This window comes from Cimex lectularius, unplaced genomic scaffold (assembly GCF_000648675.2).
Source record: "Cimex lectularius strain Harlan isolate CLEC.00 unplaced genomic scaffold, Clec_2.1 scaffold316, whole genome shotgun sequence".
Lineage (NCBI taxonomy): Eukaryota > Metazoa > Arthropoda > Insecta > Hemiptera > Cimicidae > Cimex > Cimex lectularius.
Window position 1 is genome coordinate 40,128 of NW_019392854.1, and position 27,468 is coordinate 67,595.

At 33.2% G+C, this 27,468-nt stretch overlaps 2 protein-coding genes across 4 annotated transcripts in view; both read right to left on the minus strand.

The window, feature by feature from the left end:
• Positions 1-495: 495 nt before the first annotated feature.
• On the minus strand, positions 496-11,652 carry LOC106662859 (inositol-tetrakisphosphate 1-kinase-like). The gene is made up of 9 exons (XM_014387266.1): positions 11,237-11,652; positions 11,154-11,178; positions 10,974-11,072; positions 2,867-3,011; positions 2,076-2,168; positions 1,970-2,010; positions 1,708-1,870; positions 1,388-1,624; positions 496-1,318 (listed from the first exon to the last, which is right to left on the minus strand). The coding sequence occupies exons 1-9, from the start codon at positions 11,323-11,325 to the stop codon at positions 1,122-1,124; spliced, it is 1,089 nt and encodes a 362-aa protein (XP_014242752.1). The 5' UTR covers positions 11,326-11,652; the 3' UTR covers positions 496-1,121.
• Positions 11,653-19,789: 8,137 nt separating this feature from the next.
• Positions 19,790-27,468, minus strand: part of LOC106662740 (MAGUK p55 subfamily member 5) — a 297,897-nt gene continuing 290,218 nt past the window's right edge. For 2 of the 3 annotated variants that reach the window (XM_014386985.2, XM_014386987.2), the window contains 8 exons: positions 23,963-24,208; positions 23,599-23,634; positions 22,761-22,960; positions 22,525-22,688; positions 22,291-22,455; positions 21,903-22,216; positions 21,639-21,830; positions 19,790-21,528 (listed from right to left, as the gene is read on the minus strand). In XM_014386985.2, the coding sequence (XP_014242471.1) occupies positions 21,648-21,830; positions 21,903-22,216; positions 22,291-22,455; positions 22,525-22,688; positions 22,761-22,960; positions 23,599-23,634; positions 23,963-24,208 (1,308 nt within the window). In that variant the 3' untranslated portion in view covers positions 19,790-21,528; positions 21,639-21,647. The remainder of the gene's footprint in view (positions 21,529-21,638; positions 21,831-21,902; positions 22,217-22,290; positions 22,456-22,524; positions 22,689-22,760; positions 22,961-23,598; positions 23,635-23,962; positions 24,209-27,468) is intronic. The other variant, XM_024228737.1, reaches the window with a different exon arrangement.

A 27,468-nucleotide genomic window follows, 5' to 3' on the forward strand; every position in this document is an offset into this window, starting at 1 on the left:
ACTTTATATGGCTTGCTGTAACCAACATGATAACACTGTAAGGTTTGTGGTGTTTGTTTTAAAAAACTTTATAGCAAACTCACATACAATTTAATTCTATGTAATAAGAAAACATAATTTACAAAAACTATGAACAAAAAAAAATAGACATCAAACATAACAAAAATGAAAATAAATACATATATTTATGTACAATTATTGACCGCCTCGATTAATTTTTTCCCTTGGACGGAATTTTTGAGTAAAAAAACAAAATAAACAACAAATAAGTAATAAATATGAAGGAGAAAAATGTTACAAATGGTCCAATGGATCAGTCAATGCAGCTCTAGAAAAAAATAAATGCATTTGTATGTGTACCCTAATATAAAAGAACCTCCTTAATACAAATTTAATCTATGGTGTTTGACCTTTTCTAAAACTAATTTGTCCTACAATCTTCTCAAATCTATTATTTTAGGCACATTTAGTCATTAGAGAAATGATACAAACATGAAATAGGATAATTCTTTTATGTATTGTCTTAAATACATTTGTTTCAAAGTGCTGATTTCAACATAAACAATACAAATGTATATAATCATAAATATACGCTGATATATGAAAAAAAAATATAGACAGGGGACTTATAATGTACGAGTATCACATATTTTCTTTTACTTAAAGATTTTTTATGTTGATTTTTTATAATGAACAATTTTACCAAGCACTCTTATTACCGTTTATTAAAATATTTTGACAAATTTTTAAAGCACACCTTTCAAGTCATTCATCTCTTTTGGAAGCAATTTATTTGTACACAGAAAAATTTACGAGGCCTGTGAAAATTCATACAAATAAAAAACAAAAATCATCTTGGCACTTACATAACTAATAAAACAAAAATTCTTAAAAAATTGTTCCTTTAAAAATATTTTAAGGACTGTAGTAAATCTAAAATAGTATGAAATTTATAAAAACCGAGAAAAATTGAATTTTCCCTCCTTTTTGCCATTTTTCACGAAAGCTCAAGTGGTAGAGTAGCGGAGTATCAAGCCGAACGTCGTAAGTTCGCATCCCGCTCGTGACACTGACTTTTTTATCTCAACTAAAATCCTTGTGAAGAGGTCAATAAGCTTTAGCTACAGATGTCGTTCTACAGTTTTTGTAGCTATTAAAGGTGGAGAAGTACGCCTCTTCTTTTCATCCGATGAATCAGCAGTGTCAAACCCCGAATCATCCTGTTCTGGGAAAAGATTTGGAGACAATGTTTTCAACTCTATGCTTCTTTTGATACACCTCATGAGACTATCAAAGAAATCTGGGTAACCTTCATATCCTAAATTAAATAATAGATATTTAAAAAAATTAAAATCAGTTTTGTAAAGTGAATTGTTGGACATTTTACCTGGATAAGGATTAATATCAATCACAGCATGCCTCCCAGTATTTTTTTCAACAACAACATCTATACCAAGTAAACTCATATTAAGCTCTTCCTTGATTATTGAAACTATCTGTTTCAACTTATGAGGATCGGCACCTTGACGGCTCATTTCGTTTTCTTCTTCATCAAGTACACTCAGAGATGAGCTGGAATCTGACTTTGAAACTTTGTGACTATCAAAATGTATTGTTTTCCTGTCTAAAACACAAACAAAACATTAGTACATTTAAAAAATAAATAAATAAATAAAAATCAATAATAAATTCAAAATAAGAACACACCAGGGTCTGGGTAGAAATTCTTAAGGGAAGGTCTTTCAACTATGTGGTATTCATCGCCTACAATGAACAGCTTGAAAAGAATTGCATTGTGGTTAACAAAAGAATGAGCAACACAAGGAGGCTGGCAATCCTTGACTCCATTTTCATTAAAAACAATTGCCATCTATAAAATTCAAGTTTTAAATCAACAGGATTAAAAGATTTGTCAATTTTTTATATTAATTTTCCCATTAACAAGGTTTAAACAAATTTTCAACATTACCTTATGTCCATCGGTGCCGTTTGCGACAGACGGTTTACACACTGTAAAAAAGAACAATTGTTCGCAAATACTAACACAAATTTGGATGGATTTAATTCAATATTACCAAATGGGAAAGTAATCCCTGCCTCTTTTAAAGTTTTCAAGTTTTCAGAGACATCGTACGATATCAATTCCACAAAAGCAGGTGTAAATACATCTAAGAACAATAAAATGCCTCATGAAAAAATTGTACAAGAAAAACAAGTGGTTTTTTTTTAAATTAAAGCTTTTTTAAACCTAGGTACTATTTTAAAACAAATCAATTGTTAGGAATAATAATAAAATCTTCTATCATACAGTTTTATTTATTTTTAATACTACAAAGTAAAATTAATTTTGACTATTGACAATAGTACAATGACAATTGCTTCAGTAAAAAAAGTTGAATGAAACATAAAGATAAGTCCTTATCAAAATGTGCAATCAGAAAACAAATATTTAACTTGACATTTTTATATCAAATTAATACACTTGTTTTTTGTTTAAAAAAAAAAAAAAAAATCAAGTTATCAAATTACTAAAAATGTTGATGCACTTAAGTTTAGAAAGTCAAATTAAAACGATGCCATCCAACATGGAATTTACATTAGAAGGGACAACTAGAAGTAGCAAGAATAAATTAAAATACCGATTTTTTTTTTCTATGATTCATACTTGACTGGACCACAAGTCAAAACGGAATCTGTGCATTAGACCAGAGAGGAAATGGACTAGATAGTTTAGATTGTAATTCTGGTTTTATCAGATCCTTGAGCTGGATTCTTATTGTGTCACAGCCTCAAAACGCTTTTTCAAAATGTCATCAGACCATTAATAAAGCAGATACATATTGTAATTATATTTGTATTTTTTTACCAATTTTATGGAGGTCGCTATCATGAATGACCCTGTACGATCTGTACCTGTCAAGAAGCTTCTTGACATTGTCAAATGGGTCAATAATAACCACGTCTGGGTTCGTTTTTATATAGTTGTCCACGTGTTCCAACATCCTCATTGCCTACAAAATAAAATTTAACTGTTAATAAAAATTTCATAATAATAATTTATTCCAAACTTTATTTAAAAAATGTCTGGTTAACTTAATATTTAATTAGTTTAAACTGTATATGTGGTCTTATATCGGGTTGTAAAATAAGTCTGTAGTGTTTCTAATGGTAAATTTAATGAAAATTTCAAGTGCTTGTAAACAAGTTTAACCAACAATGTATGAACCGTTTTGTTCAACCACCTTTTACCATTTTCCATGAAATTTTGTAATTCCATCTTCCCAGAACTTCTCAGGTTTTTGAGAGATTACCTCCAGTAAATCACGTGATGAATGCTTTTTACATTAATATAATTTCGCAGAGCCCAGAATAAGTAAAAATCTGAACAAGCAATGTAAGGCGAATACGGTGGGTGGGGTATCACATTCCAGCCAAGCTTCAACAATTTCTGATGAGTCTGCAAAGACACGTTGAAGGCCAGTGTTATCGTGGTTGAAAACAACCCCCTTGCAATTAGATCATAGCAGGCGAAGCTCGTAATAAAGCACCTCCCTTCCAAACCCACCAGATGAACTTTACTTTCTTGGGATGTAATCCTGCTTTTGGGGTTAATGTTTAGTTGCAGGATTTTCCTCACTGAACATTGTTGCTAATGTCATTCAATTAATTAAGGTTTTTAGTTGAGATAAAAAAAGTCAGTGCCACGAGCGGGATTTGAACCCACGACGTTCGGCTTGATACACTCTACCACTTGAGCTATCATGACCCCGATCACTCGGGCACTAACTTCCCATCTCAACCTTTACTTTTTGAATTTTCCCTCCTTTTTGCCATTTTTCACGATAGCTCAAGTGGTAGAGTAGCGGAGTATCAAGCCGAACGTCGTGGGTTCGAATCCCGTTCGTGACACAGACTTTTTTTATCTCAACTAAAAACCTTAATTAATTGAATGATATTAATGGTCAAGCGGACCACAAAAACTAGTGAATTGTTTGTTAATGTCCCACTTTTCACCCTGTTATCAATCATTTTCAAATTGGGTTGTTTAGGTGGTAATTTTTAGATGCTGATGTGGTCCCATAAATTCTTCTCAGTCAACAAATGAGGAACCCATCGCTTCAACAAACATATCCAGCTGATCACATAAGCGTTGAAACTCTTCTATGAGACATGTCAAATGTATCTGCGATGTCTTGTGTTGCTGAGAGTGCATTATTTGTGAGAAAAGCTTGAATTTTGTTATCATCATGATTCAAAAACAATTAGAGATTTTTGCATCTCCTAAATCAAAATTTCCACTTCTGAACCTAGCAAACCATTTACAGACAGTGCATTCCCCTAAAGCATCAACACAAATTTTCCTAGCTGTCTGAGCTGTACTTAAAACGCTCTATTTTTCTCTTCATTTCAAATTAGTAAAATCTACTAATACAAGATCTCAAATGAAACTGACAAATAAAAACACTTTTCAGAGTAAACAGTAATGACTAAATAAACATTGCTTTAAAACACAAGAGGGTAAAACTGAATAACTGACAAACTTTAGTGGCTTATTTTACAACCCAATAGAATAAATAAAACAAGTTCACCAAGCCCCCAAATTTTAATTTGAAAGTTTCAATAACTTCTAATTTTATTACAAATTATTTAACATGGATATTTTTGTTTGCATGAATGTAATACTTTTAGTGTTTATGATTTTGCACAAAATAATAAAAACTTGTGTGTGTGTGTGTGTGCATGCGCACGTGCTAGTTGGCTTTATTCAACCACATAAATAAGATTGACATGATTATTGTGTAACAACTGAATCACTTTCGTCATGTTGTTTATTTTATTTTTTTAATTACACTTCTTTATTTTGCAATCCCAGCCCCAAAAGGTTGTTGTACATTTCATCATAGGTATTTGTCTCAACATAGGACAAGGACATTCAGGTATGGTAATGAATCATTTCATTCCAGACATTCCAGAACTTAAAGGTGGTCTCCACTCCTAATACATTTTACCTGGTGTGTATTCAAATGATTTTGTTTTCTTCTAAACCACAAATAACAAGTTTAAAGTGTTTACACCATTAAATGTAATCCTGTTGTGACGATTTCCTTTCAAAAAAATCTTTTGTATGCTATTATTTTCAATAGTAACTAGTTCTGTCGACTAGTTGGCCTGGTTTTCTCAATGACACAGTTTTCATAGTTGCAGCGATAAACCAAATTACATAACAGTGCCTTTTATTGACTCAAAGTTTAAAATTCTTTTTTTTTTTTTTTTCAAAATACATTTCAACATTATAAATTTTAATTATGGAGCACTTATGTAAATGTTAAAACAACTCACCGATTTCACGAATAGGATAGGAAGGAATTGAAATTGTAAGCAATTATACAATTAGCATTAGTACGGTCATTCAACTTGGTCATTTTGTTTAACATTGAACGGGAGAACCTTCTTAGAAAATGTTTGAATATTATTTTCTTTAACGACTTACTTTAACAAAAATTAAGTTAACCGTGTAGGTCAACATATGAAAATTGCCTGTGATTATCATAATTGGGGCTGTATTTTTTTTTTTTTTTTTTTTTTTTTCGTGACAGGAATCGTAAAGGCAGGAAACAAACGTCCCCAATTATAATTATTGATTTTGTAAAAAAATTATCAAGAAAATATCAAATTTTTAAAATGAAGCCCCTAGGCATTGTTCATTTTTCTTTAAAAAAAAAAAAAAAAAAACGCATAATCAGATTCTCCTTTTTCTTTTGTATCGTGTAACAATGTTGTAGGAATGTTGCAAGCTAAGAGTATCCGGCAAACATTTTCTACACCTATTATAGTTTAAGATAAGATTCAATTGTATTATTGTAATATACAATTTATAATACAATCAAAGCGCTTTGTGTCTGGATTATATTAAGCAAGATAATTTTGATACTCCTTTACAGAACTTTATCAAGTTAAATGTAAATTACACAATTCCTTGAAAAGTTGTGTCATCAAACTATTTTAATAGGTTTGCAAATGTCTTGTGCTTGCTCACGTTTTCCGAGAGAGGAAAAACACAAGTGGGAGAACGACAGATGTATTTTCATCACAAAATACAAGCTGGATCTGTCCTAAAAGTACACACATTGCACAACTGAACTTTTAAAAAAAGTTTTCATATAAGATTTTAAATCATTTCAATTTCTTCTTTGGTGATTGATCAGTCTTCTCAGTTTAAATATTTTTCTTTCCAAAAGGTAGATTGGGGACCTGGCCTCATGCCCAATCTACCTTTTGGAAAGAAAAAAATTCCAATTTCTCTCACCATCCAAACCAAGTCAGGCAGATAGTTCACAATTTATTTAATAATTGTTTGAACTTTTGTTATGTATATTCATATCCATTAGTGATATACTTATTTTAAATTAAAGCCGAAATGATTGAGGTGTTTTAATGCCACAAATGTTCTACTGAATTGACAACAAATAAAGAAGACATATGAATAATAAATTAATTCAAGTAGTAAAACTGCTCAAGTCAAACATCAGACTTTAAAACTATAATGGGAATTCTTTAAATTACAAAAAAAAAAAAAAAATTCGGTGTGGCCATGACTGATCAAATGGCGATCGCCTGTAGTACAAAATTAAGTCTTGGAGATGAATGCCTGAATATTGTGTAAGGAAATAACAGGAGAAAATATATCGAGACAAGATTTTTTACTCCAGTTAGCAGTAGAACTAGTAGAACTTGCCATTGATTATAGAGAGCCAAGAAGAACAAATAATAACAAAGAAGAAAGAACATCAATTAATTTTATGACAGATTCTTGTAAACATAAAATATCAAATAATGTATTATAAAGTCACTAAAACCTTAAAATCTATTCTAAATGAAAGAAATATGTGAAAAATGTACATTGGTACTTTCCTGCATTTGTAAAAAATGCAATCCACAATGAATTACCTGTCATTAAGTTTTTGCTTTTTAGAGTAATAGAAAAAAATTTTTTGTTTAATTATTACCTCAATGTTAATTTGTTCAACATTTCTTTACCAAAATCAACATTTCTCCATCAATCAGGAAAAATAAAGTCCTTATCTAAAAACTGGTAAATTGACCAGTTGCAGTACAAATAGGTATATATTAAAGCTCGGTATGTTTAGTGTTAAATATAAGTCCTCGGTTGAATGGGAATGTATTCCTGGACAAATGCATGTGATAAAGTTAATTACAAGACCAAATGGCCATCGCAGAAACTAATGGGAGAACTACTAAATCTAAATTGTTTTTGGACTAGAATAACAGTAGGACCGCTGACTCGAACCAGCAGATTCCAGGGGCATATATGCCACAAACTCAGAGCAGCAGAAACAAGCCTATGCAGATTTCCTTTCCAAGAAGAAGAAGAAACAATACTGTTGGTGTGAAAGCCTATGCAGGCTGAGATTCCTACTCCTGGGAGAAAAGCCAATGCTTGAAGGATAATCATGGAAGCCGTTAACAAAACTTTGGGAACTTACAAAAAGCAGATACTCTTAGAAGCCATTAAAAAGCTTTGGGAACTTATAAAAAGTCTTAAGTTTAACGAAGAGCTCTTGAAAATAATGGTATTGTCCAATAGGCTGTAAGATCGTAAAAAGTCCAACTCTTTTAACCTTAACTTCACCACAAGTGCTTAATAGTGTATATGCCAAACTTATAAAAGACCCCTTGGACTCTAAAACAAAAGTTTAGATAAGCATATCTAAGACTCCCATCAACAAGTCCTTAATTATCAGTCCTTAGTCACCACTTCACTGCAATTCAGGTATGGGGCTTTCAGTTGCATGTTTTGGAAAAATTATGGGGGTTTGAGTTGTATGTTTTGGAAAAATTTCTAGGTATTCCCTAAAAAAAAGTTCACTATGCTCTCTGTTACACCTAACTATATATGTCAGCATTAGAAACATAAATCGAACCCCTATTTTCATATATCCTCCAGCTTAAGCTAAAATACTGGCAAAAAAACACTAAAGTTACCAACCCAGAAGTTTGTGAACTTACAAATCATTCTAGGGCAATGTCAATTAGGCTTAACCATTTTGGAATTGAAGCCTATTCAAGGGTGAAATAGCTGCATACTTGACAGGCCAGTCTTCTGGCCCTTATTAATTACCCACTTCGAGCTCAAATACATAAACTCTACCATATTCATCAGATTGGTGTTTCAAATTATAATCTTTACAATGTTGAATGCTTAATATACATTACCATACTGGCAGCCAATATGCATGCTGATTCAGTATATATATATATATTTTTTTTTTTTTTTTTTTTTTTTTTAATTACTCAAGACCTTGACAGAACCAGATAAAAAGTAATAGTGATTTTTTTTTCTGTTTATAATTGAAGCCCTATGTAATCTCTTCCATGTGCATGACATCAACCTACTCATTCATCACCACCAATGGACAGCAAGTCAGTATATAAAAAAAATTGATGGTGGATGTTGGTCTGCAAGTCTGGGTACACATGTTTCTAAGGATAGAGAAACGTGTTTGATAGATTAAAAATCCATGAGTGGATACCGATTCAGTATAAATAGTGGGTCAAAAAATTATTTGTACTTCGTTTTTTGAAATTTTCTTTTTTACTTTTTTTTGTGATGAAAACCTTTTAACCGTAATTAGACAATTCAAACATATTTTATGATAATATTTGTTTAAAAATAATTAGGTGTTACATTAAAATACAAAAAATAACATTTTGAATGTTAAAATATTATTATACATAAACACTTCTGTTTGGAAAATATAGTGTTGTTGAGCATAAGGCAAATGAATGAGATTAAAATATTTATATTAGTTGTTTAGTTCAATTTAGAATCTGTGTAAGATAGGATATTGCTTCATCTTCTGGGACACAAGTGAAGCCATAAACTATCCATAATGACATCCATGAAGTGAGATACAGAAGCATGCATGCCACAAAGAAAAATCGTTGTATGTAATACAAACAGGAAAAACTTCGCTTGAGAGCATGGACAATAAGCCATAGGAAATTTTTGTCTTTTTAGATGAGAATAAGTTTAATATTTTTGGATCTGACAGTCGTATTTGTTTGGAGGAAACCGAATCGGGAATTAGATGTTCAAACATAACATCGACTGTGAATCATGGAGGAGGTATTATGATGGTGTGGGGTTGTATGGTGCTGTGCAACTGAACAATTGAATTTGAAAACAACAACAGGAGGCATCGAATTAGTACTCATAGTTTTATTGAATGCTTTCCCATAATTAAATAATTAAAAAAAAAAAACAAAAAAAAAACAAAGCATGACTTAATTACTATGTCCGCTACATTTTACCACACCTCCACGGCCATTGAAAATTTATGGGTCATGGAGAGAAAATCTGAAAATTTAATTTGTTCTTTAAGAAGTGAGTTTATAAAAAATTTAAAAACAGTAAGGATTGAATTTACAACCTAAGAGACTTAATATCATGTTCACGAAATGTATTCAATGAGGTTTACTACCTCATTGAATACATTTTCAGAAGGTTACAAGCCATAATAAATGCAAAGCGATTGCATACAAATATTTATTTTAAAAAAAAAATTATGGCAGTTTTGTGTGTGAATAATATTTTGGCATTCAAATTGGTCATTTCTTGTATTTTAAAGAAACTCCTAATTAATTATTAACAAATAATTACATGAAACACTTTGTTGAATTGTTTTCTGTATAGTTCAAAGGTTTCTGATATTGTTTTGCAAAATAAAATTAAGGAAGAAAATACAAAAAAACCAAGTATATCAATAATTTTTTGATTCACTAAATGTAAACAATATGACTTACATAATTGGTGGAGTGTGATAATGAGGAATATTGATTTTCTTCTGTTCAGAATTGTGCTTAAACACATATTATCTTACATATTCAACAAATTCTAATTTTTGAAAAATAAAAAGATAGCCTGTTCATACCAACGTCGAATTTTTGACCTGCACCTTATAAGCAGCCAATATAGACATTGATTCAGAAAAATTTATAAGAAACGAATTCAAAATGTTGTGCAGTGGGATTTGGCAGAATATTGGATGTTTTTCAGCTTAAAACACAACCACTTCCATTCTCAACAGACTGTAGTTTGGGGATTATCGGTTTTTTCTTCTGTTCATCATTGAGCATAAACACCTAATTTCTTCTATATTCAATAAATTGAACTTTTACAAAAATTAAAATATATCAGCCAGTCCATACGAGTGTCGAATTTTTGAGATGCAGCCAATATGCATACCGATTCAGTTAATCGATTGACCCAAAATGATGATAGAGTGCGATTTGAAGGAATTTTTTCCCTGTTAATCATTGAACATAAACACATAATCTGTTCTATATTCACCCAATTGTAGTTTTCAAAAAATAAAAAGTTTTCAGCCTGTTCCAATAGTAAATTTTTGACATGCTAGTGACAGGCAGCCAATATGGACATTGATTCAGAAAAATTTCTAAGAAACGAATTCAAAATGTTGTGCAGTGTGATTTGGGGGAATATTGGTTTTTCTGTTCATCGTTGAACTTCAAACACAATCACTTCCATTTTCAATAGATTAGTTAAAAAAAAAAAAAAATATCAGCCTGTTCAATCCAGAGTTGAATGATTCAAAGACATCTTATAGGCAACGAAAATGGACATCAGTGTATTTGTTAAAAATAGACTTAGCTATCCAAAGGAGTGCAATTTGAAAGTACATTTTTGTTTATAATAGTGGTTCCTTTAAAAACAGACTGTTGTCCCCAGTTGAATGGTGTTAAATTTTAGTGTGACTCTAGTGTGCTATCATGATGGAACATGACTTTTTTTGGTTCTGCCAGCCAGGCATCCGCCACGCCACTTGGACATGACTTATCTGTTGGAATGTCGGCCCTCCTGATTGCCGGGCTGACATGCACCTCCTACTCACGACAAATCATGCAATTACGTTTATAATTTAAATTCGTACCTTCAAGTCATCCTTAATAGCTTGAGCAATTATGTCCGTCAATTTGTGTATAATGACAGTGAAGGGCCCCTGGTCGTCTAGCGGCCGGTCCAAATTGAGCTGGAAACATTTCAATCGTCAGGGGTCGCGTTCGTAAATCCTATTTGTAAACTTTAAGCGGAAACGCAACTTTCCCCTTACCTTGACGAGTTCGAAGCCGTGGTCCCTGGAAAAAGTCAAAACGTTAATAACTACCGTACGATGTAGAGGGCGGCAAGGCTTACCTGCACACTTTGGCGAATTCGGACCAGTTGAGCTTCTGGCTCTTCTTCTCCGACATCCAGTAGCCGATCACTTTCCGAGGGTAGTTCATTTTCAAACGCGACTGGAGGGGAAAGAAAAGAAACGGGCGTCACTTTTACGCAGTTTAGAACAGAGCGCTGTTTTATTATCCCGTCCGTCGGTGGGAACTGCTTTCGAGGAGGTTTTCCACTCGAAGAGAAAGAATTCCATTGACGCTCCGATGAACGGGCCGCGAGCGAAGAGGTAAACGCCGTGAGAGGCGGTCGAAGAGCAACTGCGACGCCGATCCGCTCGGATAAACAAACATTCGAAGTTGGAGACAGAGGACGACTCGGGAGTGTCTTCGTGCCTGGAAGGAACACGGCCAACGGAACCACCTCCCCGTTTTATCAGATCCACTCCCACCTCCCTCAACCATCATCCCTTCCACTGGCATCATTGCCGCCACACCAACGCCGAGAAATTTCCTCAGATCCTACCAGCTTAACACGTTGTGGATGTATCTACTACGTTTAATTTGATCGTTTCTGATCAAAGAACATTCTACAACACCGATCCACAAAAACAACGACACCCAAATTGACTATAAACTACGATACTACAATTTCATCATATCGAATGTCTCACGATATTTCGAAATATGAGACTAACAAAATTTTCTGGTCCTCCGGGACAAGAAAAGTAAAAGTTATTTTATTCCTGTAGGAGTTAGCTAGGAAGGAATATTGGTCGAGTAGGCCTAAGCTGAAATCCGAATTTTCTCATTAAACTGTAGATCAATAAATGTAAAGTTCGATCGACATTTTCATCACCCCAATTTGGTGGTTTCCAGCACGAATATCCAAAAACATCTAAGTAGACAAATAAAAGAAACCGAAAACCGACCACACTAAAATTTCATCACATCGTATGTCTCACCATATTTCGCAATAAGAGACTAAAATAAAATTTTCTTGTCCTCCGGGCAGGACAAAAGAAGGAAAAGTGAAATTGAAAAATCTAAAGAGTGAATGTAATTTTTAAGCTATTTTATCCATTTTTTCTTTTAATTTTATTTCTGTGGGTTTAGCTAGGAAGGAATTTGGTCAAGTAGGACTAGGCTGAAATCCGACTTTTCTCATTAAACTATAGCCCAATAAATTTGCACATTAGTTAGTAGTTCGATCAATTGACAGTTTCATCACCTCAGTTTGGTAATTTCTGGCACGAATATACAAAACCATCTAACGTAGACAAACCAATATAACCAATAACCAACCACACTACAATTTCATCATATCACATGTCTCACCATATTTCGCAATTTGAGACTCAGATAAATTTTTCTGGTCATCCGGGCAGGACAGATAATTAAAAGTAAAATTAAAAATATAAAGAGTCAAGATAAATTTAAACTAGTTTATCCATTTTTTTATTATTTTATTCCTGTGGGTGTTGGGAAGGAAGGACTATTAGTCAAGTAAGATTAAACTGAAATCCAAATTTTCTCATTAAACTATAGTCCAACAAATTTCGAACATTATAACAAAATGTCAAGAAAAGTAAAAATAAATTCTAAAAGGTCAAGATGGATTTTTAAGCTATTTCATTAGATAGTTATATAATATTAAATTAAATAGTTCAACATTTTTTCCTGTGTGTCTTAGTTCTCAAACTGTAGTCCAATAGAACAAGAGGATCAGGTCTATCAGGATACAGTTTTATCACCTCGTTGACCGCAACACATATCACAATGTACGACTTTATTGCTTAAATATGAAACGTTTCGATCTCAATAAGACAAAAAAGGAATAAAGTGAAAATAGGTTGTACGCCAGCAAGACCAAATTATTGTTTCATCTCATAAGCATCACCATGTCGCAATAAAAGATTGCACTAGAAGTCAACTTTTGTCATTAAACTGTAGTCCAATAGAACAGTCAAGGTATAGAGCGATAATAGGTGGACCAGCAAGTCAAGTTTTAGATTATCACTTCGTAAAATCTCACCACATTTCGCAATATAAAATTTTAATAGCTAGAATCCATATTTTCCACTAAACTGTAGTAAACTTCACGAGCACGTTTAAGTTATAGTTTCATCATCTCGAATATGAGACTGAGCTAACATTTTCTGGTCCTCCGGGTCGGATAAGCTAATTTTTTAACATAAGGAGTCAAAGTAAGTTTTTAAGCTATTTGATAATTTGGCCATTTTCTTCCTGTAGATCTGGGCCTGGAAAGACTAAATATTGTCCAATAGCAAAATATTTCTATAAACTTCATTTTCAGTGTTTCACAAGAAATGAAGTGTAATTTATGCATTCATCTTGGTCAGCCGATTCTTGCTTATGTTTCTTTTTTTTTCTCGAATATCAGCAGTTGAACATTTTCCACCGAATCATCTCTCGGCCTCATGCTATATCGGAAGTTATGATTTTTAGCGAAAACTATTTTTTCTACACAAAAGTTCTATTGCTAAAACATGGTAGTATTCATTCCCAACCCGACAGTAGATAAACACGGCGAAAGTAGGAGGACCAGCAACATCAAATTACAGTTTCACTAGGTTGTCATATTTCGCCCACATTTTACAATGTAGGAAAAACGTAAAACTATTCCATTTCGATAAGACTGTACGAAAATTCTACAAGAACAAGCAGACCAAGACCATCAGGTCTCATCATTTAAACAAATTAACTACTAAAGCAATGCTAGATTTCTGACACAAATCCATCAAAGATGATGGCTGAGTCTCGAAATGAGTCTGACTTCTTTTCCTATTTACGACATAAATGCTAAAATTGAAACTTCACAGAAAACTGACGAAGGAATCGGATCAGCACATTTCACTATAGGAAAACGTAAAAATATTCTTTCTCTACAAAACTTACTTTACAGCGAGAATAGTAGACCATCATGATCAGCTTATAGTTCTATCGCCTCATTTTGTAATTTTAGAGTTTATGGGTAAAATGGAAACCGTTGGAACGTTGTTGATGTTAAATACATCATTGATACAGCAAGACTAGGCGGAACTGGTCTATCAACCTATGGTTTCAACACTTCATTGCATCATAGCTTACCGAAATTTCGCAATTGACGACTTTATTACTAAATTATGAGTTTTCCGTACACAATAAGACAAGCAAGGTCAAGTTACCTAGCAGAAATCCATTATTCAACATAATTTAACTCTTTATAGCTGAAAGTTTTTAAGGGTTTTTGGCACACTTGACGCTCAATACGGAGGAATCCAAATTCGTACTAAAACACCAGCGATGATAGGCGGACCAGAATGATCAAAGACGAATTTTGTTTGTCCGCCTTTTCTCGCTATTGATGGTTACAATTTATTGAGAAGGAAAAGGTTCACATTTGGACCATAAAGCCGTAGATTGTGAAATACTGATATGCCTTTCTTTCTGCCAGTCTCGTTGTAGCGACAATACGACGGGAAATTTTCTATATTGTTTATATGAGTGATAGAACAACCGCCAAAAATAAAGAAGTACCCAAGTGAATCGGTTGACACAGAAAAAAGTTTCTTTTGAGAGTGCCAACAGACTCCTGAGATACAAGAAAAATAAAGCCAGATCTAAGGAAGAGCCACCACAAAATTTTGGAGAGAATGAAAATAAAATAAATGATGGCTATAACGGTACCCGACAAAACGAAAGAAAAACTCAATTTTGACAGACCCTTCCAAGTGGTCATAAATAATAAAGGTTTTTGTAAGAAAATAGCCCCAAGTTTCAGGAAGGGTACACAGATGGATCTAAGAAGAAACAGGGAGTAGGTGTAGGATAAAGGGCCGAACTCTACCCTAGGAAAGCCTCTTGGCCTAATCCCAACAATGTTCCAAGCTGACGTCCATTCAATACAATTCTGTACACAGGAGTTAATAAAGAAAAATATGAAAGGTGCCCAGATTAACACATACTTTCAGACAGTCAGGCAGCTAAAAGGCACTAAGCGAATGCATTCAACTTCAAACTTGTTTGCGAGTGCCTACATTGGCTATTGGCCCTAGGAAAACGCAACAAGTTTACTTTAAAGTGGGTCCCCGGACTTGAAAGGTAAAGAAGGGTGATGGCTGACCAACTATCATATATGTAGATCGACACGTCATCACCGAGTGTAGGTCGTCTCCTAGTGAAAAGAATAGTAACTGTTTTTTTAAAGGATTAATTCCTATTTTACATTACTTTAAGTTCGTATCCAGTTTATTTAAAGTATCGTTCAGTTTCTTAGAAATAGAAAGCTGCTCCACGAGGTCGAAAAGAGGACCAATTGGGTATGCTGGGACTTAGGCATATCACACAAGTAATCAAGAAACAATGTTGGTCCCAATAATGAACCGTGAGGAACACCAGCTGCTATCTTCAGAGCTGGCTCCCGCATAGCGGACTCAAAAGCTTTGGTCCTTTACGTAATAGCTGATTATTTTTTATTAATTACCTAGGAAAGATGTTATGGATTAATTTGTAAACAAGCCTTTATGCCATCAGAATTAAAGGCCGTCTTGATATCCAGTAAAATCGTTCCAGTAAGCTTTTTATGTTAAAGCCAAATAGGTCACTAAGCCTACTAAGTTGAGCTTGTGTCGAATGATAAGGGATGAATCTAAATGGTTCAAGAGGAAGCATTCTTTTTCGATCCATAAAGGAGAATAGTAACCTGCAGTCAGTTCTTAAAAATCTTGCTCAATGAACATAATAAACTAGTTGCCTTGTAGAGCTCAGAGGGTCTTTGGGGTTTTCGCCCGGTTTGTGTAACATTATGATTTTTGAGTTCATTGTAGGAAAGGGACCGAAAACTAACAAACTATTAAAGATAATACTACTAAATTCTTACCTGGCAAATTTTTTTAGCATCATGTTACTGACATGACCTGAACTTTTTTGGGGGGAGACATACTTTTAGCTATGGTACGTACACTTGGGGAGACAAGGTTGCAATCCAATATTGAATAATTGTTTGAATTGTTATTGCTTGAATAATCGCCTTACTCCTCGTTTACTACATGGGTGTAATTGACTTTGCCTAATCCGAAATTAAAGTATGCACTCCCTCTAACATTGACACTAATAAGTGTGCTTTCTGTTCAGATGTTATAGGCTATATACTATAAGTTATAGGTTTTAACACACCAGACGCCTAATAGCTTTGTTACTATTTGTCTATGTTAGTTTTTATTTAGCTAAAATCGTTGATCTCAAGTCCGTAACCTCTTGTCTATTTTCTTTCTAAGTGGCCTCTGTGTAGAACATCTCCCGCGTTGTAGTTTGGTCATTTCCTATCATTTTGCTCTCCCTATCTTGGCTGTTTTCAGTTTTTAGCAAATTAAACCTACAATGACTCTTTCAAATTTCCAATTTCCAAAACAATGGAAACCGGTCGTTTTTATTCTTATCTTAAGCGAAAACGATGAATCATTGAGACCGTCATTCAGCCCAGTCCTTAAAAGTCCAGTTCGATAAGAGCTTAACAATAAAAAAAATATTTATTTCTGTAAATATTTGTGAGATTTTCATGGCGGAGAAATCACGAAATTCAGACTAAACCAGAGATAATGGGCGACCAGAACGATCCAGCTACAGATTTCACCATATTTAGAAATTGAACACTTTTTAGTTCAACTTTCTTACTAAACTCTAGAGTAATAAAACGAGAATAGGCCGACAAGTTAATCATTCATTCTCAATACGCGACAAATCTAGCGAGCGTATGCGTACCAGAATGATCAATTTACAGTCGCCATATAAGAAAACTAAAGTCATTACTTAAAAAGTCCAGTTCGAGAAAATTCTTACTACTTTAACATACTGAGGAGTCAATAATTTTTCAGTTTGCAAAATATAGTTTGCCGTTTCTACTTTAATTTAAATTAATTGGTCAAGCGGACCACAAAATTAGTGAATTTAATTTAAAAGATATTTTGTGTGGTATTTAGTGACAGTTAATCCATTGTACCACATTTGGTCCTTTTGGGTCTGTCAGGCGCGTTTCTGGTTTCTGCCGTCTTATTGGGCTTTAAAGATAGCGACAGCCGACGATATCAAAACGATCAGAAACTACTTAACCACACTCTCACCTTTGTCTAGCTTTTTCAAAATTCCCTGCTTATTTTTCAAAGTAGCATGTTTGTCTTATCACACCTCCATCATTCGGTATGGCTACACTTCGTTACTGCTTGTTTCTGTATTTTTCGATTAATAAGAATTTTCGCTAATCCGGGCAGGGATCAATTCATCGGGACTGTCGGGATGTCTATAAAATATTACCAAATCAACTTCTTAACACATCACATTTCGTGACGCAAAAATGTTTTGAAGATGGAGCACTTTCTTATTTTCGCTTGACAGACGAAATCAGCGAGGAAAGGCGGGTCAAGATCACGCCATAGATCTCACTCATCACATTTCGACATTTATGACTTTTAGATAAAATTAAATTTTTTGTCACTAAACTATCAAGAGCAGGAATAATATAGCCAGGACGATTAAGAGAGTTTCATTACATCGTATTTCACAATATGTCGTTTTATAGCTAAATTAACTCTTTAGTACAGAAAAAGACAGCACAATTGACTGCAATAGAACGGGATAAGCTGACGAGTATGATCAAACTACAATTCCAACTTCTTGCCCGACTCGCCGCATGTCGCAATTTAGACTTTTAGCTAAAATTAACACCTTCAGAAAACCCACCTATAATAACTGTATTATAGGCGGACTTTCTATCTTTGAATGTCATCACTTCAAGAACTCTCATTTATTACTTTTAGCTCAACTTAAAATTTTTTTTCAGTGAATTGAGGATCGCCAGACGTGGATTATCGGGGGGCTACAGTTCATCACCTCATGCCTCACCAAATTTTGCAATTTATGACTATTAGCTAAAATTTAAACTGTAGGAATGATATGCAAGATGGGAGAGTACCGGGATGGTGGAGGACGATTATACTACATGTCGTGTAGAATAAAATAATTAATTTTTCTTAAAGGCAAATTTTTAAGTTTATTTCAATAAATAGTTTGTTCGTTTTTGGTCATTCTTACCTGTTAATCTTCGTTTGTATATACGCATTTCAGAATTCCGCCATTTTCATTGTTGGGATTATGTAAAAAAATCGTGATGGATCTACACATGATCTTGCTAGTCCGTCTATTTTCGATTTATTCCTCTTCTGTCTTATTGAGAACGAAGAGTTTCACATTTAAGCCCATGGTATTTGTGAATTATATATTGAATCAAACAAAAACCATAACCTAATTGTCCAATTGTGTTGTGGGGAGTTTCGAGCACATGTTGAAATGTGAAAAGAACGAGGCCCAAAAGGAGCATTTTTTTTAAAATTTTGCTACTTTCGTTGAACATGTGCAGCATTTAGAGATTTTATAAAGAATGCAACAAAAAGCATATAATGTTAGATGACAATAAAGACAGACCTCACAATAATGTTTTACAAACTTACTTATAAACAAAATTCAAAACAGATGGGAAAATCTAAGGATATGTCTTAAGTTAGGACATGCGAATAAACTGCAAAAACTGTAAGGTAAATACCATTTACTAAGAGAGTATGACAACAAAGATAATATACATTATATTCAACTTTTGTAAAAACAAGTTGTTTGTAACAATATTGCTTACATATTTCCAAATATCTTTTCTCTCTTTAAAAAGTTTATCCTTTGGAGTTTTTCTCAACCCAGAGCTTAGGAATAATTTACACTTTTTCCCTTTTGTTAAGAAACTCCCTCTCTAAAACGAGGAAGTTTTGTTTTTAATCAATACTAGACAGACTAAATTAAAACAATTAAATAAGCCTTGATTTCCAAAACCAGATTGAAATCACCACAAAAAATAAATTATTCAAAAGAGAAAAAATATTTAGAGAAGAATGCAGCCATAAATAAGGAATAATACACCTTTATTATTTTTAAAACAGTGATTAGGTCACTTTGGCCAAAATTAAAACGTGTATTACAATATTTTCCAATCTCTTTTATTTATTATCCTTGTGCATTATCATTGCAACAAAACATACAGTACTCTTGGTTTCAGTTTATCAAAATATCCATTTAAGAGGAAAAACACACCCTTTTTGAGCAGTTTTTGTTTGTCTGACTCCTGAATCCAGCCTGAATTTGTTTAAACAATAAATGGAGATTAGAATAAAATCAAAACCAATAGATGTAAATGTAAAAAAAAAGTAAATTGATTGGCTACCTTTCCTCTTTTTGGGACATTTTTCTTTTTATCTACAAAATATCGAGGCCGTATCAGTTTTAATTTTTTATATTAAACTTACTTATTTGTTAATTTAGTAGTTTATTAAATCCTATGTTTTAAAGTTTTTCTGTACACAAGAAGGTATAGAATCCTAATAAAAAGATATTTATATTATATATATGTATATTTATAATCTATGTATAAATAACAATTAATACTTTAATCAAAACAAATTTTAACAAGAAATTAAAAATAAAGACAATTATGTACAAGTTTTCTTCAATCTCTTAAAAATTCCTTGGGCAGTTCTTTTTCATTCTATGGGAGGAATACTGTAAATTTGAATAAACTTTTCATCATTTTCTAACTCTCTCACTGACATTTGATCTCGTTCGATAGTTTGGCACATTTTCCTGCTATAAAATGGAAGCTTATAAAAGAATTCTTTTCATTGGACTTCAAAAATTGCTTTTTCACCGATCGATAAAAGCTAAGTTTGATAAGTTTAAAAAGTTTGAAACTACGTGGTGGAATAATGAGTACAATCCTGTTTTTGTTTTAGTATCGGCTATTATAAAAAGACACCCTCTATTGTGTGTTAGCACTATGACAATTAAATTTAATATGAATATTTTTATTATTTTATAATCAGAAAGCGGTTTTTTCTACTCAAAAGGAAAAATTAAATTATTTTTATTCCAGAACCTTGAACTACTCAAAAGGAATTATTTACAAAGAGTGATCATGGTAGGTGGGCAAAATGTAAAATCAAACTTTACTCCTCTCATATACCCAGGTTTTAAACATTTTATAACTTCTTTCTATTTGTACACCTTAGAATTGCACTCTTTTTATCTACAAATAAAAATATATTTTTTATATAATTTCAGAATACTCATTATCAGTATTAAGTCGATCTTAATTTATCTTGTATTATTTAGTAATCGAAATTTTTTGTACAGGTTAGAATTTGCAAAATTTTATTGGATGGTTGGAATAATATCTTTAACAAAATTGAAATGTACATTTTTTCCTTTTAATTTTTTAACCATCTTCATTTGTGCTACATTGTTACAATTTCTACTAAACAATTTAAAAGTTTACATGATAAATGTCATTGTTGCTTTCAACAAATTATATGTTGATTGTCAAGCTAACCTGTACAATTAAGCACTTTTCTTTATACAATTTTTTGTTTTTGTAATGACACTTTTTTTTACAACATACTTTACACATAACACAGCACTCATTTTATTCTTATCGTTATTCCAATTTTTTCCCTTTTATATTTTTTAATAATTATACAAAACAATTTATTACAATATTTTATACATAAATTAGAATAATGACGATTGAGCAAAAGTAATAAGGTAGTATAAATTTCTTTCATGAGGGGGAGGGCGCCATCATCATGAAAATTAAAACGTTAACAAGTTTAACAGTGGTCTCAGAATTTCTGCTGAATTTTTATTATTGTTTGAAAACTGCAGAGCACAAAATAACTTTATTAACATTGGCACTAAGAGGCATTTGTCTTCTAAAATACCACTCCACTACTTCAGAATATACATATATTTTGTAAAGTATATAAACACACTTTAGTGTTGGGTGTTTACACTTTTTTGTAGTGTTTAGGCTTGTATGTAAAACATAGAAAGACATGTATATTTAAATATATACTTTTATTATTTATACGTTATTTATATATTTATATAGGTATAGACATTACTAAACAAATGTATACAACAAGGGAAGGATAAAAGGTGTGTTTGTTTGTTGCATCCAGGACAGACATTCTCTCGATTGTCTTGTTTCTGTCGTGGCAGAAATAAATATTTAAACCTCATCTCTTTTGTCAGTCTGTAAAAAATAATCTGAACAAAATAAAAATGATATACAAGTTGATCAGAACATCTCGAGGGAGCAATACTGGGTGTGATTAGAGGAATCAGCAAAGTGTATATACACGATTTCGTGTGGGTTCTGGGCATTCCCTCAGCCCCATCGTCACGTTAGCTAGACAAGCTCCCTGGTGATTCCGAATGCCTCATTATCTGCAAAAATAAAAACATAAAAATTAATTAAACAATTCAGTTATTAATTACTTTAATAATCAATAAATAGAAACAACACGAAATAAAATATTTTATAATTTAAAATTTACCAATATTCCTCATACAGCCTTGACCCATGATGCGGGAACCCACTGTGGTTCTCGTTCAAGGATGTTGATCTCATTTAAAAGTTGAAGATAAGCTCTCTCTGTATCATTGTTGTTAATAATCATATCAAAATAATGCCCATATTTATCTTCCATTTCTCTTGCTTTTTCTATAATATCTTTCAACTCCTCTTCCTATAATTAAAAGGAAAAAATATATTTAAATTTTTTCAAAGCGATAAATACGATAACTAAGATAAAACATACTTTGTATGATTCACCACTTCTGATTTTCTTCTGCCTGAGCTTTTCCAAAGAGGGAGGTGCTACAAAAACTACGTAAGGTTTAAGATCGGACGACCTAAGAATTTTCAGTGACTGGGGATGAAGGTTGAGGACACAGATCCTCCCTGCTGAGACAACAGACCGTATCGCATCTAACGATGTTCCGTAGTATGCTCGTTCGTATTCACCATGTTCGACAAACTTCCTCGCCAGTATGTCAGCCTCAAACTGTGCCCTTGTGATGAAGTGGTAGTCCTGACCGTCCACTTCACCATCTTTTTTTGATCTACTTGTATCTGTTTGGGGAAATAAAAGTTTGAAATCTCTCAAAAAGAAAATTGGTGTGGAAAATTTAAGAGAGTAAACATACGAGGAATTGCTGCAGCAAACCTATCAGAATCCTCCATCAGCCTTTGTCTCAACTCATGCCTTCCTATATTTGGTGGACCGATGAGAACAATTGGACGCTTGTGATTAGCCCTTGGATAATATAGCGCTACCTCATCATAAGTCATAATTTCATCCTGATCAAAATCTGCAAAGAGAAAATAATAAGAAAGAGAAAGAAGATAAATTTTAATGAAAATTTAAAACAAAAACCTACCATCAACCAAATTTGTTGCATAAATAGGATAACCGGCATCACTATATGACTTTTTCTTTTTCTTCTTTGTGTTCTTTTTTGCGCATAGAAATGTTCCAGCTTTCTTTGATTTTTCTCTGTTTAATTTGTCTCCAGTTATTGTTGATTGCTTCATCGCTTCTCGCCTAATTTATAAACAGGATTAGTTTAAAAAATAATTGAATTAATAAAACATATTAAGAGAATGTTTCACTTACTGCTGTTGGAATGATTTACTAGGAATCAAACCGGCCAAAGTCTGGTCTTCCTCCCCCTCCCTGTACGCTTGCCACCAGTTTGGATCGTCCTGACATATCACATGGAGGACATCACCCTTTTGGAAACTAATACCGAGTTCCCTGCATGGGATGTATAGGTCATCTTCGGGGTCATAGTCGAAATTTGCCTTCATATGCATCTGATTTAAAAAAGTTAAAAAAATATTTATATACACATCCAGACATATCTGAACATATAACATTAAAAAATTAACTCTTTTAATTTAGGTTTATTAGAGAGTGTTGGGGTAGATTACAAGAAAATGTAAACAATAACCGTTAATTATGATACAAAACAATGTGGTAAGAGAGAAAGGGGCCCAAAAGCACAAAAACACATATACTACACGGTTTTTATTTATTCATGCAGGCAGAATTGTGTTAGTCATAATGGTAAACAATTGTTGATCTAGTGCTAGGCCCTTTACAGTAATAATCATAAAAATAATTGCCTACATAAAAAACTCATAATAATATTATTAAAAATGTAAACTTCTTGCAACTTCTTGGTCTGCAAGTTGTATTACATCTGTCAACAGCTTGATCGTCTCTGTTTATCCTGGGTCACCAATCAGATGATAGCGAATTTGCTGAAACGATCAAGCTGCGGACAAATTTATATTATACAACGGGCAGTTACTAAGCGATTGAAATTTTTTATGTTGCATTCTTTTCAAAAACTGTTAATTACTGTAAGGTAAACATTTAATATGAGAAAGTATATTTACAATTTGTTAAAGGAAAAACTCTGTTTTTTAGTTACTTTGGACTATCTTACCTTGCAATATGCGAAACTCAAACAAGACGACCGCTCCTGCAACATTTTCAATCGGACATTTGACATGGGCAACCAACAAACACAGATGTTTTAGAAGGCGTTTGTTGAATTTCTTTCATGGCATGATATGAATGAATTATGAAAAAAAAGTACAATGAATTGACTGTTTAAATGAAATCTAACTTTTCCAATCTAAGCGATCTAGTTTTCATAAAAGTCATGAAAAATAAACATTATGATATCCTTCAATTGAAGGAGTGAAAACCTAAGTAATTGTGATCAAACTAATCCCAAAAGGAAAAAAACAAATGTTAGTAGAGGTTCTGAACAAAACATACTTTAAATAAGACTATTTATAACTTACCAGAGTGTCTGTCCTATGTTGTGTATGTGTGTATACTGGTGCTGCAGGAACGATAAGGAATGTCAGGGTGCCTGTCATCGCTGACAAAAGGTCACAGACTTCATTCACGGATTTACCCCTCATCTCGACCCCATTGACTTCTAAGACTTCATCGCCTTCGTGTAAGAGGCCGGATTTGTCTGCCGCACCACCTCGTACCACTCTGCCAATCATTACAGACTCACCTTCATTTCTAACAGTAGCACCCTAGAACAAAATCAATCACGAGATTATTGCATGAAGTAAATTTCTTTGGCTGGTGATAACTCAGTCATAAAGTTTGATCATTTCAGAATTTAAGCTAGTTTGATATATGCTGAAGCTTGATTTAGCCTAGAAATTGTTTAACAATTTTTTTTCCCCAATATTTATTTACACCTATGTCAATTGTTGCGCTTAAGTAGATTTGATAGAATTTTACACTATAAAACAAAACAAAATGAACGTAAAAATATACTTCAATTAATTAAGGTTTTTAGTTGAGATAAAAAAGTTAGTGCCTGAGTGGATCGAAGTCACGATAGCTAAAGCGTAGAGTAGCAGCGTATCAAGTCGAAGGTCGTGGGTTCAAATCCCGCTCGTGATGCTGACATTTTTATCCCAACTAAAAACCTTAATTAATTGAATGATATTAATTGGTCAAGCGGACCACAAAAAATAGTGAATTTAGTAAAAATATACATAAAACAGAAAAAAGGGGAACTACTCATCAGTAATCAATCCTATATATTAGCAGTAATCACATCCATTGTTATTCACTGTCACTTAGGAGGTCACGAGGCCATTGATTCTTCAGCCATTGGGGAGGATTATTTGGAAGGGTGCGGGATGAAAGGTATCTGACATGAGGGTTTGGGTGAATGGATAATTGTTTAATTCTTGGAGCGGTTTTTCACTACTTCAAGGACATATTGGAAGTTTAAGGTCACTGTGAATGGTAAGATTGGGTACACAGAAAGGAGCATTGATGATGGTTCGAAAGATTTTTGTTTGTAAGAATTGGATACGCTGGAGGTTGTAACGTTTTGTTGGACCCCAAACTTCAATTCCGTATGTCCAAATGGGTCTCAAAATAGTTTCATAAATGAGTCATTTATTTTGTAAAGTCAGTTTTGACCGTTTATCCAGCAATTCTTTTGAGAAGTCTGAATCGTCTGTTAACTCTTTTGAGTCGCCTATGAGAGTTCCATTAAGTTTTATCAATGTACAGCCCAGGGTAGTAGGGTAGTACATTACATATCCTGGTGGGAAAGGGATACTATTGTCAAAGATGGGTGGAGGAATGGTTATTACTTAGAGTAAAAGCGACATATTATCATTTTTGTATACTTATCGCCATTTCCACTGCTTGAACCACTCTCAAGAGATTGAACCTACATGGCTTTGTAGGTTTCTGGTTGAAATGACAGGTTTTTATGGGAGTAAAGGATAGTGGTATCATCCACATAGGTAGTAAGAACTGTTTCAAGAAGAGTAGGAATGTCTGCAGTATTTACAGTGTAGAAGATGGGTTTAGCAAATTTAATAAGTATGATTATTTGGAGATCGTGAGATGCGGTCTGGTGTGACATAGGTTTTAGAATCCGAATAATCATTGACTAACAGTCACTAATCACCACACATTTAAAAAGTATTTTGGCATATCAACTGATCATATATTTTTAATTTCATCTTAACAACAGTATTTATGAATCAGATAGCCAAAATCTTTTAGGATTGAGTTTGTTACAATCCATTCAATTAATCCATACATGTTTCGATGGGTTCAAATCCCGCCTATCACACTAACATTTTCATCTCAACCAAGATCTTAGTTAAAAAGAAAGAATAATTAATTAAAATCTATTCAATATTTGTTGCAAAGCACAGAAAATAATTTTGAAAAATCTAAACTCTTTTTAAAAGGCTATTAGCTTCTGAACCATGAAACCACAGCAGTATTGCCATATTGGCTTAAACTACACGCAGAGCAGTGAAGCGGCAATAAAGATTGTGTAAGTTTTTGCCATGTGGTCTGAAGGGTGATATAGTTTGATCGATACTGATCATTTTCCACCTCTCATGACCTTATAACAGAAACTTTGCACAGAAATCACTTAAACCAGCACTGAGCATGGCGACTTGGTAAAACTTGTATAACTGATTATGATTTAAGTATTGTTCTTGAATTTGTTAAAGAAATTAAATCTTAAACAGGATTCACAATCATTATAATTATTTAAACATTTGGCTTTACTTTTATGTTATTATGTTTTTTAATTCAATCTTCTTTTTACTATTGTTGTGTTGGTTTATTTATTGACCTCCAGCATTTTTCCATGTCGTACCGTGCTTATTTTGTCAATTTGGACAAATAAAAGTACCATAATTATTTTATATTAATCCATTAATGTTTTAGTGGTCAATTGACTAAGTTATGTCTTTCAATTAATTATTCTTTTTATGTAAGGTCTTGGATGAGATAAAAATTATTTTATACATATATTTAAGAAGACTGAATGCGAGAGAACAATTTGGCAAGAAACATTCTAACTTAGAAAAACAAACTTAAACTTAAAACAAAAAATTGCAGATCACTTTTGGGATTAGGATGTCTCAAGTCCTATGCCGAGACAAAGGTGGACCCAAACTGCAAGAAGTAGATCTTTATCAGCCCTCATATGTTTATAGTGTTGTTGCATTCTTTTTTGTACACAATCGTTGAAATCCGACTGTTGTCGGAGGATTTCTTTAGAACATGAAAGTTTTCGTGATTTGTGCTTGCCCAGTTGTGCTTCGTGATTTTTTTCCTGGTGTTCACTATCCGCTTCTAATGGCTCATTATATGAAACAATTACAATTCTTTCCATCTGCCATCTGATTAAAGAAAATCTCGTCACGCGAGTCAGGCGAAAATTTCGCTTTTACCCCTTTCCCTGTTTAGCAGTGCAATTTCTCTCGAGGCACGGCCGGCCGGCTTACGGCGGTATTCAGTGACAGGTCGAAAGTTATCCAGGCCCGCCCTATTGAACCCTCGGCCTCTTTGACACCAGGGGGTGGAGAACACCTTAACCCGGATTACAATGCTTTGAATTAATGGGACAATGTTTTCACGAGCTCGGCAAATTAATGGGCGTTTATCGTCTGTTTGCACCGCTTTCGCCCGTTCGCCCGGTCTATTACTCGACGTCAAGACTTTGACAAACAAGGGAGGGGTCGGAGGCAGGATAAAACTTTTATTTTAACTAACTAATACCCTCATTATTAAATCCTTCCTTTTTTACTTTTGAAGAAGGATATGTTCAATGTTTTTTCAAGTACGCTTCTCCACAGCGGCCGACCTTACATCGTTAACGTTCAAACAATGTCTATTGTTTTTCACATCTCACGTTCACTTCTCTAACATTTTAATTGTTTATTTATCTTTAATTTTAACAATTTTGTACCTCGACTCATTTCTCAGGCTTGTCAACTTGTTATTTTCCCGT

Bases quoted from the DNA above. Each gene is read 5' to 3' on its own strand.
- LOC106662859 (XM_014387266.1), bottom strand. From the start codon at position 11,325: ATGAACTACCCTCGGAAAGTGATCGGCTACTGGATGTCGGAGAAGAAG. The intron at 2,169-2,866 runs GTAAAAAAATAC...TATTGTTCTTAG, and splicing joins TAGCGACCTCCATAAAATTG to ATGTATTTACACCTGCTTTT. The intron at 1,625-1,707 runs GTGTGTTCTTAT...TTTGTGTTTTAG, and splicing joins GAATTTCTACCCAGACCCTG to ACAGGAAAACAATACATTTT.